Source organism: Lolium rigidum, chromosome 3 (genome assembly GCF_022539505.1).
Source record: "Lolium rigidum isolate FL_2022 chromosome 3, APGP_CSIRO_Lrig_0.1, whole genome shotgun sequence".
In the NCBI taxonomy this organism is placed as follows: domain Eukaryota; kingdom Viridiplantae; phylum Streptophyta; class Magnoliopsida; order Poales; family Poaceae; genus Lolium; species Lolium rigidum.
In genome coordinates this window covers 287,470,844-287,482,812 of record NC_061510.1, presented here as the reverse complement: position 1 = coordinate 287,482,812, position 11,969 = coordinate 287,470,844, and the positions used below count along the sequence as shown (strand labels likewise).

General features: G+C 50.6%; 1 protein-coding gene across 1 annotated transcript; it reads left to right on the top strand.

Moving 5' to 3' along the window:
- Nucleotides 1–5,032: 5,032 nt before the first annotated feature.
- Nucleotides 5,033–10,956, top strand: LOC124696634. Its single transcript, XM_047229338.1, has 7 exons — nucleotides 5,033–5,119; nucleotides 7,068–8,015; nucleotides 8,104–8,489; nucleotides 8,574–9,264; nucleotides 9,425–9,530; nucleotides 9,608–9,976; nucleotides 10,213–10,956. Exons 1-7 carry the CDS (start codon nucleotides 5,033–5,035, stop codon nucleotides 10,884–10,886), a joined length of 3,261 nt encoding a protein of 1,086 aa, XP_047085294.1. The 3' UTR covers nucleotides 10,887–10,956.
- The last annotated feature ends 1,013 nt before the right edge of the window (nucleotides 10,957–11,969 follow it).

Sequence of the window (11,969 nt, the reverse complement as noted above, 5' to 3'; positions counted from 1 at the left end):
GAGGTTTTGAACTAGGTTTTCTCTCTCTGCTTCAGGTATGTTTTGCAGGCGAGATCTTGCTCTCCTTCGAGCTTCCCTGTGACTATCTCCCGAAGTTCCTGAATGTCGACTTAGCTCCGCTCTTCGCCTGCTTGACGCAGAGGCTGCTTCTTGCCTTCTATCCAACTCGATTTTCCGTTTCTCGAGCTCCCTCCTGGTGCGTGCGAGTCTATATTGATACGCTTGCAGCTCCTCAGGTGTCGCCGTAATGGTCATTGGTTCTGTACCATTAATAGCTCTTGCGACTCGATCCCACACGGCCTGCGGAAATTGTACCATCTCCCGTGTTCCTGTCCCGATATATTTTGTTCCCAAACCTCGCGTGAGATCTGCGGGATCGACGTACGGATTTCCCGCATCGTCGAAAGCCTCAGACGTCGCTGGTTCTGCCCGGCTTGGCTCTCCAATTGCGTAAATCTGATGATATTTTGGATTTTGAATTTTGTCGAGTTTGGTGACACCATCATTGAGATTGGTGAAGACCTTGCCCACAATAGTGGATCCGTCGATGAAGTTGAAGCTATCGATGTTACTCGAGTCATCGCTTATATCGGAGTCCGCAGATGACTCGAAGGACATGTCGTTGAAGATATTGGCGAGTTTTTCGCTTGCTCTGGTGCTGATGAAGCGTGGCGATGACTTTTCCTCGTCTCCTGACTTGGTTGACGATGTTGAACTCGAAAGATCAGAATCGACCGCCGATAATCCCGACGAGATCGGAATTTCGATACGATACGCTCCTTCTTTCTCGACACGGATGTGGAACTTTCCGAACGTCATCTCCATGGGCTCCTCCAGATACGCATATGCATCCAAACGGGAGGGCGGGTGAGGAACAAAATCAACGAGACCGGTTTCGATCCGTTTACCTCTCGTCCATGATGTTGCTTGCTACCGACGAAGTCGACGATCTTGAACGTGCCATCGAGATCAGCTCCTTGTCGCCTCTAGATCCCACAGACGGCGCCAATTGACAAGGTATCAACCTGTCAATGCCTACGAGTTGTAGACTAGGGTTTCGTTGGATGTAGAGGGCAAGTAGATCTCGAAGGTTTCAGCCGAAAAGTACTCGACGATATGAAAACTAGGGTTTGTGAGACAATGATTCCATCCTTTCTTTGTCCCTCGACTCCCCCTTATATAGGAGGCGGAGCCGAGGGATTCATGATACACAAGTTAGAAGAGTCCGGGAGGGTTTCTAACCCGTCCCGCAAGATTACAAATAATGCTTCCTATTACAACTCTAGCTTTCCTTAATAGTATCTTGGGCTTCCGAATCTTCTTATCCTTCGGGTCGTGGGCCTTTAGTAAACCCCGGGTACCATCTTCGGCAGGCCCATTGGGGATGCCTATGTCAACTGACGTGGGCATTACCCTTCGGGTAACCGACATTGCCCTATCCTGTGCGGCCCAACTGGAGGCCCATGAAGATACCCGATGGCAAGGTGGGCCACTAGGGCGGTGCCGAAGAGGATTCCTTGAAGAACAAGACAAAGAGGAGCCGAACGAGGGAAGTTTAGAGCTAGGTCTTTTGTAAACCTAGTCGTACCCGGACATATCCCTTGAGACCTGGCCTCCTATATAAAGGCCAGGAGAGGGGCTGCCGAGGGACACAACCAATCTTAGCAACTTTAGCCACCAGAAGTCTAGAGCTAGGTCGCCGGAGCACTTAGCCTCTCGACGAGATCACAGCCGAAACCTTCGGCACCCCATTGTAACTCGATATTTTCTTAATCAAGATCAGACAGGCAGGACGTAAGGGTTTTACCTCATCGAGGGCCCCGAACCTTGGTAAATTGCTCTCCCCGCTTGTCTGCGAACCGATGTCTCGTGTCAGCCTACAGGATTCCATCAACCCTAAGCCCCAATCGGAGGGCATTGTCGAGGAGCACCCTCGTCAAGGGGGATAAGAAGGGACTCGTAAGCTTAACACGTAACCATGGGGAAATCCCTTAATTGTAATGGATCAATAGGTGGCTTGCCGAAGGTTGTTGTAGTGGTTACTCAGGGATGCGTTATGAGATACATATTCCAATTCGAGGCTTTCCCACATACAACGAGAGCTAAGATATGAGTTATCTAGTTTGTGTCTTTAGTTAATACTAGCGGTGGAACCAACAACCCCTGAGAACATTTTAGTCCTATCGTGGTTCAAACACAATCTTTAGTTGCATTAACATTCTTCAAGTTTCAGTTATTTACTCTACAAAAACGCCTACAAAACCTTTTCTATTTTAATCCTTCGCTTGAAATTTGAGACAACTTTCAGTTACTTTAGATAAATAGTAACAAGGGGTATTAAGATCATTACTAGTAGCTCCTCGTGGTTCGATACTCTTATTTTGAAACTAGCTACAGCTGATATGTGATCTTGCAGACATCACCCGCTCAACATCCTTGCGAGCCGCTTCATGGCATGTCGCAAAACAAGCGTCCATCTCCAAACCTGGATCAGGGGTTGTCTTCACAAATGTAGCATACGTTGGATCAATACCATCGGCTAGATAGTACCCCTTGTTGTATGCGCGACCGTTGAACTCAAAGTTCACGGCACGAGCTTGTCCCTCCGCTAGCCTCGCAAATACCGGAGAGCGCTGCAGGATATTATTGTGGCTTCCTGCCATGCCAAATAAAGCATGCTAAATCCATAGATTATAGTCTGCCACCGCCTAAAGAATGACACTGCACTGACCTTTATGCCCCGTGTACATGCCTTGCCAAACAAAAGGCAATTCTTCCAACCCCAATGAATGCAGTCGATGCTTATAAGCATCTCAGGAAACCCTCGAGCGACATTTTGTGCCAGGATCTGAGTTGTATCATATGTCGTCGGTGCTCTCAAATAATCTCCAGCAAACACCACTATGATGGCTTGGCAAAACCTGTAGAGAGTCTTGGAGCATGTCGACTCCGCGATGCGCAGGTAGTCATCAGCTGCATCTAGGGGAGCTCCATATGCAAGATAGCGCAATGCATTAGTGCACTTGTGGATTGAGGAATGGCCCCACATATCGGTGCAATCTTGCTTGCTGATACGTGCATTTTCCATCATCATTATTACTCTATATAGGATTAGTTTTCATTGTTATTTGCCTTCATACATTTTATTTATGCATTTGTAGTCAATTTATGGGGCTTTCCTACAAATTACCCTTCATTTAATTTCCGGGAGGCAGAAAACCTCCTTTTTCGTATTTTATTTGTTTCAGGACTTTCTGGATCGCTAAAAATCGAGGGAAAAATAACTGATGCGTTTTTCACCCAAAGAAAGGCCGTGAGCGAACAACCACGTGAGAGGGGCCACGAGGTGCGAACGGGCATAGGTGGCGCGCCGTACCTGGTAGGGCGCGCCACCCTACCTCATTCGCCCCTCGAGCGTCGCCCCGGGCCGCCCTTTATACCAGAAGCTCCGTTTCGCCTAAAAACATAAGCCATATTTTTCCCGAGATTTATTGAGACGGCGGCGGAGGAGAAAGTCCTCTCCTACTCCAGGAGAGGGCAGATCCTGCTGCACCGGTGCCTCCGGTGATGGGGAAATCAACGTCATCGACATCCCCACTCCTCCTTGGCTTGGGAGGAGGCATGTCCATCAACATCTCCATCAGCACTACCATCTCCATATACGAGATCAACGTCATCCCCCTCATAGTTTGTGTTGAATTGAACCCCTGGATATTATTTTTAGTGTTATTGCATGTTCGTGAATTGTACTTTGTCATTATTTGGTGGGGAGATTATATATTCATATTGTGTTGTAATCATTATGCCTCTGGTCCATATCATGTTTGACATTTGTGAGTAGTTCCCCACGTTCCTGAGGGCATAGGATGATCTGGTTATGATTCTATATGATGTGCAATGAGTATTTGGTCAAGTTTTCTATCTTTTATGTTGTTCTATGATAGTTTTATGCGAACGTCGACTGCATATTACTTCACCTATATGGCCTCATAGGGCTGCACTTTAATGTAATGCATTAGTGTTGGAAGGGTCGGAATGACATAAACCGTCTTCCAATACTATGGGTTGCATTAGAGGGATTTATGTCGGGGACCCCAGATCTTATAGCTATGATGGGACATTTATGTCTTAATGATTCCTATACTTGCTCATGCAAATGACTTTAGGACCCATCATAAGGGATGTATTTACTCATATTTATGGTTGCACCTAATTAAGGCTCCGCCCCTACTTGAATAAAGCTTGACAAAATATTTACCGCATTTTTTAGAACTCAGATGCTAGTGAATCCATGCCGCCCTCGGGAACTTTAGTCTCATATAAGCACACACACTTGAGCTTGTCCTCTTGCTGCATAGAGGATTGGGATTTTCTCTCATCGAGAGCATTTACTTATTTGCTATTTACTTTCCGCACTTTATTTTTATTGCAAACTATACACACAAAAACACCAAAACTGCTACTTTATTATTACTGCTTTCTTGTCGATTCTGCTAACCAATATCTTCAGCTCCTCGTGGGTTCGACAACCTTTCTTATTGAAAAGTACTACAATTGATCGCCTGCACTTGGGAGCCATCACTTGCACATGAAGTAGTTGTCGTACTCCTTGACACCACAGACAATCTTCATGAACAGATCTTTGTTAATCCGGAACCGGCACCAAAAATCCTTCGACTTGTGAGTTGCGTCGTAGGCGAAGTGGTCGGATTCAAGCAGCAACGCGCCGGCTTGACAATGCCGCTCCTTGTTCTTCTTCTTGCCAACCCTTGAGCCGCCGCGTCGAGGCGCGGCCAAGGCCACAATGGGTTGTTGGAGGTGGAGGAGGCTCGCCAACATTAGTTGTTGTTGGTGCCGCCGGATGGCGGCAATGTTATCCTCCTCCATGAATAGCTGCGCCAACATCTCGTCGTTGATGTCCATCGCGGCAATCCGCCGAACACCTTGCGGTCGAGACAGACGGGCGATCGTGGTGGCAACGTCCTACTGCTGGGAGGAGGCCAGGCGTTGAGGTCAGGCGCCTCCGGTTTCGATGGCCGGTGGTTTCTGGACAGTCGGGGTGGGAGGCGACGGTGATGGCAGCAATCGCGATCCAGAATGGTGGGAGGTGGACTGGGGGGTATGAGGTGGGGGAAACACGCGCGTTTCGCTACCAGAAGGGCCCCGCGGGTGTTGTCCTACGTGGACGAGGGTGTCGGCACCCCCGATTCGCACCCCCCGCGAAGGGGCCCGCACGAGGTTGACGACGATTCTATTGGGCTTGATACGCTACCAACGCTTTATTGAGTGTGCCGGTGTGAGCCCAATTTGTCGCTGACCCCTAAATAGATATTGGGGACGCTATTGGGCTCTCTCTGGAGATGCTCTAAGCTTCACACCATTACTTGGTTGTTTAAACTTGATAGGTTCCATCTCCCGATTCCCTTCCCCACGCCAAACAAAATAATATGACTCAGATCCCGCCTCCTGCAGTTGGCCAAACACGATGTTATGTTTGTGGGAGTGGTGTGGTTCTCAGGAAACTCTTCTGGGTGGGGGATCTTCGAACCTTCGTGGAGCTTCATCGACGGTTATTCAGTTCTTCCTTGTCTTTGGGACGGATGTGGTCTTTTGACTCGTTCGGTGACTTCCCGTTCTCATTCAACAACGTCAGGCCGACTCAGAGAGAAGCGGCAGCGATGGCACACCATCGACATGGTATGGAGGTTGAAGATGAAGAGCATCTCAAGAATTTTTTTCATAATTTTTTTTTGTTGAGGTGGTTTGTACCGTTCGATGTTTCTTTAATGCTAAGGATTTTTTTCGAGGAAAAAAAATGGCCAAAGGCCCTCGTGTTGGGCATCTCCTTTGTCCAATCACCTACACGCTACAGCCTCGCTGAAAAGAATAGCCCTACACAGGCTACAGGTTCTCTCGACATCGCATCCCCCAGTTCGACAGTTCCCCACTCCGCCCCTGTTCTCCGCCTCAACCTCAGCAGATAGCGGCGCTAATCCGACAGCAGGCAACTGACGCCATCTAATCCCTCTCCTAGGCGCCCCTGCTCTCGACCCAGCAGCCAGCGGCGGTGGTCCGGCAGGCGGCAGCCTGCTACTGGCACATCGCATCCCTTTCCAGGTACCCCTCCTCAACTTCCGGCCCTCATTCCTGCTCTCGTCTGTTCGCTCCGCGGCACACCCGGCAGTCGAGCAGCTAGTCCGAGGAGATGAAGATTGGGATAGGGGAGGCGTTCCCGTGCGGAAGGGAGCATGATGATTCCTAAAGGCGATACGGGAGAGTGAGGGAGAGAGAAAATAGGTGTTACTGCGCGATTGGAGGAACGCCTCGAGTCCCTCGACCACGGAGAGAGACGGAGGCGCAGGATTTCGGCCTGCATTCCGTTCTGGTATGGAGTAGATAGCGCCTGTACAAATGAGAGTGGATTTTTGTAGCTCGAGCTGCACATATTTCGTTTTTTCGAAAAATTCGAAAATGATATTTTAAGGTTTAAAAAAATCTGAAAAAGATCTTGATGTAGATAATATTGTGATCTACCTACGTGCAAAATTTCAATTCAAAATACCTTATATTATGGGCTGCATAAAAATGATAAAATGATAAAATCTGATATCTTGCACTGTTCACTAGTACTATAGATTGCCAGCTCTTGTCATTTTTGTGTATCCCACAATATAAGGTATTTCGAGTTGAAATTTTACACGGTGATAGAACACAACATTGTTGATATCTAGATTTTTTTCAGATTTTTTTGAAACTTTAAACTGCTGATTTAAAAAAAATAAAAAACCGAGCTACACACTTGTGGTTTTCACTCTACAACTGCTGTATTCGGATGTGCGATATAGCAATTTCCCACGACTCATGTTATCATACATGGTTAAGAACAAAATTCATTGCGCTTGTGTCCAGTTAGCACATGATCTTCGTTGATAAATAACCTTTTTTCTTCTCAATCAAGATTTCGTTTATATTTTGATTATGTACGACCATAGTTGTGTGAAGGCTTCATAGATCAAGTGGCAGAGAACAAATATCTCGTAACTTATTTCCATATTTTTCATTTCCAGTTAGCGGATCACCAGCAGCCACAGGTGCCGGCACTCGGTCGTGACGGCGAGCTCTTCGCCTTCTTCTCCCGTGTCCTCGCCCGAGAGATGTCGTGGGAGGGGTCGTTCATCACGGCGGTGGACATCAGCCGGCTGCGGCGGACAAGGCGCATCCCGGACGGAGTGGAGTGTCGCCTTCCCGCCGGCGAGATAGCACCCGCGGCGGGGGACAACGAGTCCGTCGTCTTCCTCGCGCACTTCGAGCGCGGATTGGGACTCCCGGTGAGCAATTTCCTCCGGAGTTTACTCGACTTTTTTGCTCTTCAACCTCATCACCTCCCGGCGAATGCCTTTCTCTCTCTTTCTTGCTTTGTTGCCTTCTGTGAGGCCTATCTTGGCCTCTGGCCCACCGTGGAGCTTTGGAGCCGGCTCTTCTACTTCAAGGCTCAGGTCAAGGAGGGTGAGCTCCAGGCCTGCGGGGCCGCCTCCATCTACCCCGGGCGGGATTTCGTCTTCCCGAAGATCCCTACCGCCGAGTCAGTAAAGAAGTGGCAGACCGGCTTCTTCTATGCGAAGAACGCCGACCCGACTAACGACCTCATCAACCTGCCGGCTTTCAACATCGCGCCCCCAACCGGCAAGGTGAATTGGAGGTATGACCCCAAGAGCAGCGACCCGGCTGCGGAGGTCAACCTGATGTTCGAGCGGCTGAAGGTGCTGACGAACGACAAGGCCCTGTCAGCGCAGGACTTGATGGCCACGTTTGTGTCGCGACGGGTGTTGCCGCTCCAGAGCCGGGTTCACAAGATGTGCCACATGAGCGACTGGCTTGACCCCACCCGGACCGCCAGGCGGGAGCTGACGGCGGCTGAAGTGGCGAGCCGGGTGAACATCATCTCTCAGGCCCGCATGCCTGATGGCTGGAAGTGGGGGATGGAGCCATTCTCCCGCGAGAAGCTGCCGCCCCAGGTACGTGATGTGTTTGTGCCGGCTTCAACCGCTGCTCCTTGTCTTTGTCTTTCTTCCTTTTACCTTATATCTTGTTTGTCGGCTGTAGCACTTCACCCGGCAGGACGTGGAAGACGGTCCGCTAGAGATGAAGGTGTGGGCGGCTGATCGCCCTGAAGAGGAGGGCGACGCCGACCAAGCAACGGATGACGACATGCTGCTAGAGGAGGACGTCGGCACCAGCAGTAACCATCGTAAGTCCGCCTCTTCGCATCCATTGAGGGACTATGATGACGATGATGACGAGGTGATGGTGCTAGAAGCTCTGGACGTGGTGCCATTGCGCATCGCGCCTCCCACAGTCGGTCAAGTTCCAGCCAACAGGAAGCGGAAGGGCGCCGCGGCGCAGCAGGCCATCGACCAGCCGGCCAAGAAGTCAGCACCCACACGCCAGAGGAGGACCGCTAGGCCCAAGGTCGTCCCTGAGGTCGCCGGGTAATTTCTCGCCCTCTTTTTCATTCTTGTTTCTCTGTTTCTTCTCTATTGATGTTGGTGTCTAGCCCTTGCTTTTTTGTATAGGGCCATAATCAAGTTCTCCAAGGACGGTGCTAGCGGCACACCGGCTGATACGATGTCAACGCCTCCACCGCAACCAAGGAGGAGGGAGCCGACTCACACTCCTACCTCCTTCCCACTGCCACCAGCTGGCTCGAGACTGCAGGGCGAGCCGGCTCGCACGGAGGAGCAGCCGGCTTCCAGCTGTCAGCCAACAATGGAGGAGGTGCTCCGACGCAGCCAACCAGAGGCAGCTGCGCAGGGTGGAGCCGGAGGAGGAGGAGATGGATGCCTGGGGGACACTCCGATGGGCGGCGTTGGCTCGGCCCAGCCGATTGGCCCTGAGACGGCCGCGCCTCCGCCCCCAGAGCCGGTCGTGAGGAAGGCGCCGGAGCCGGCCGCGGCCCCGCCGTCAACAGAATCGGAGGCCAAGGCCAAAGGTGAGGCCGCGCAGCCGGACACGCAGTTGTCCCTGCACGTGAGTCCGACTGGCCAGCATGTGGCGACCACGTCGGCAAGTGCTGGCTCCGGCCTAGGCTCCATTGACGCGCTTCAGCAGGAGTGGACCGATGCTGGCGTGCACGAGGTCACCAACAGAGACGACATTGTGGGGGTGGCGCCGCTCCACGGGTTCTTCGCTGACATGAGGATGCTCGTCAGCGCCTCCGCCAAGGAAGCCACAAACCAGCTGCACCGGACCGAGAAGGCTGTCGTGGTGAGTTCTTCTTTGCTCTTGTTTATTTCTTTTGGGCGCTTGAGTTCTTTCTGCAGCCGAGCCGGCACACCCATTGATTGTAGCCCCACGACATTCGGGCTGGCTGCTGCGCAGCCGGGCTAGGACTCGTACTCTTTATCTGATTTTTCTTTCCCCTTAGGCCTGCAACGAAAAGAGGGCCGCTGTGTATGGCCAAGCCCTCCAAGCTTACAAGAGCGTGAAGGATGACCGCGACGCTTTGGCGCAGGAGCTGCATATCCACTTAGGTATGAGTTTCCCCCTTTCCCTTGTATCTTTGTTGTTTGTTCCTATCGCCGGTTGCTGACTTGAGGCCGGCTCACAGCTACCGCACCCAGCTCAGCGGAGTTCAAGCGCATGAGGGAGGAGCTGGCGGCGGCACGAGGTCGGATGAAGGAGCTGGAGGAGCAGGACACCCGGGCTGTGGAAGCTGCCAATAGCGCTGAGGCTCGCATTCAGGCGCTGGAGGCGGAGGTGAGCCAGCTGAAGAAGGGGGAGGAAGATCTGAGGGCCCGCCACCAGACTGATCTCGACACTCTCCGGTTGACTCACCAGGGGCAAGCGGAGGAGCTCAGCCGGCAGCTGAAGGAGGCCGACGCCGAGCTAATCAAGGTCCAGGACCAGCATGGCCTCCTGACGAAGAAGGCAGCGGCGTGGGTGGTTGAGATTGACAAGCTCAACCACGCCATGGAGGGCAAGTTTTTCCACTTCATATTTTTCTTTCCCGGCTGGCAGCAAATCCTTACCGGCTGGCAGAAGCCAAATTCAAACTTTTTATCTTCCCCGGTTGTTGGCTGCACGCTGGCGGCAGTAGACTTGAACTTTTGATCTTCTCCGGCTGATGGCTGCCGGCTGGCGGCAATCCTTGCCGGTTGCCGCAGCCAGTTTCGAGTTTTTTGATGTTGACGTTTTCTCCCTTCTTTTATGTAGATTGCTTTCCTAAGTTGCAGGAGGCGGATGTTGCGGCAATTTTGGCCGTCCGGCAGGAGCAATCATGTCCACACCTCGATGATACCTCCCACTTTACCATGGAGGATCACCTGGCCGCCATGACCGCCCGGCTTGGGCCAATGGAGACGTTGGGCCGGGAGCTGCGCCGCACCGCCAACGAAATCTTCGCTGTGCTCTGGCCCACTCAGAGCCTGCCAACGGACCTTGGCCGGCTGGTACAATGGCTAGAGACCGCGCCTGCACGGATCGACGACTGGCGGGAGTCGGCCGCCCGAGCCGGCGCTGATATGGCACTCTCCTTTGTACTGTCATGGTACGAGGAAGTATCTCTGGACCAGTTGGAGGGTCGTCGAGCCGGCGCGGAGAAGACGCTCAGTGCGGAGACCATCAAGCGGCGCCTTGCGCGCGCTTGCGCCATAGCCGAATACGTCCACATCGACGACTTCATCTCCGACCCTACCAAGGACACCACGCTGAACGAACTCAACTTTATCGATGATGATGATGAGAAAGGAGAGGAAGATGGCGAGGAGGGTGAAGACGCTCTGGCGGAGCCGGGTGCTGGGCAGCCGGCTGCGCCGGAAGTTCCTCCATCTGAGGCGCCAGAGGCAACTCCAACTGCTCCAGTTGGTCCTCCTCCAGCCGGCTCCTGATCTTTTATTTTAGATATTTGAAACGTTAGATTCGGCATGCCCGGGTGTAGTTGTAAAGGATATTTAAACCTTTTTATTAGTATGCGTATATTATGTTTGCCTTTATCCAATTTTATGTGCCGGCTCGCTCTTAACCAAGCTCCTTGTTTTTCTTGTTTGCCCCACTCTTTGGATTTTCTCCCGCCAGGGTTGAAGATAAGGGATAGGCCGCTAAGTGAGGCTAACAATATTTCAATTTAGGGTGTAGATTTTGAACAAGTCGGAACTTTATGAAAGGTTGAAACAACAGTTAGCTTGCCCTGGGTGTTCTCCTTAGGCTGTGTTTGGACACACTGAATTGAGTTTGGAATTCAATTGAATAGAAAATTCCAAATCCAAGATGGAATGGAAATGGCTTGTAATTCGAATTTGTTGTTGGATGTACATGAAATTGAATTGAATCAAAAGATGGTATCAATTCCAATTTCTGTTTGGATGTAAGAGCCATGAAATTTGATGGTTTGGACAATTTAGACAATATAAGGGCCCCTTTGATTCATAGGATAGGAAAATTATAGGAATAGGAAAAGCATAGGATTGGGATGTCATGGCTAGTTAAATCCTATAGGAAGATGAGTTGTGTTTGATTGTGCCAAAGGAATTTTTCCATGAGGTATGACCTAATGTTTTATTCCTATAGGATTTGCACTACAAGATTCCTATAGGATTTGTCCCTATAGGAAATGTTCCTATGAATCAAACAACTAGTGTAGGAAACAATCCCATAGGATCTAAATCCTACACAATCCTATACAAATCCTATGAATCAAACAAGCCCTAAACTTGTATACATATACGAGAAAAAAAGCTTGTATATATTAGAGTGTACACATATTATTTTCCAACAAAATACATAGCGTATCGGTATGGCTGGCCGGCAGCGCAGAATACCAATTTCTTTTACTAACCGTATTATTTCAGTGCAGACTCATCGTACATGCAAGTAGTATCATATACTGCTACCTCTGCAAATGCTCTGCTTTTCAAAGTCATTGATCTGCTTATCCATCTCATGGACTAGAAGCCGATTAACAGATGAATCAG

What these genes read in the sequence shown, in the direction of transcription:
- LOC124696634 (XM_047229338.1), top strand. Translation starts at nt 5,033, where the DNA reads ATGGCCGGTGGTTTCTGGACAGTCGGGGTGGGAGGCGACGGTGATGGC. An exon ending in GCGAGAAGCTGCCGCCCCAG is followed by an intron (nt 8,016 to 8,103) that starts GTACGTGATGTG and finishes TGTCGGCTGTAG; the next exon opens with CACTTCACCCGGCAGGACGT. An exon ending in GTCGTCCCTGAGGTCGCCGG is followed by an intron (nt 8,490 to 8,573) that starts GTAATTTCTCGC and finishes TTTTTTGTATAG; the next exon opens with GGCCATAATCAAGTTCTCCA.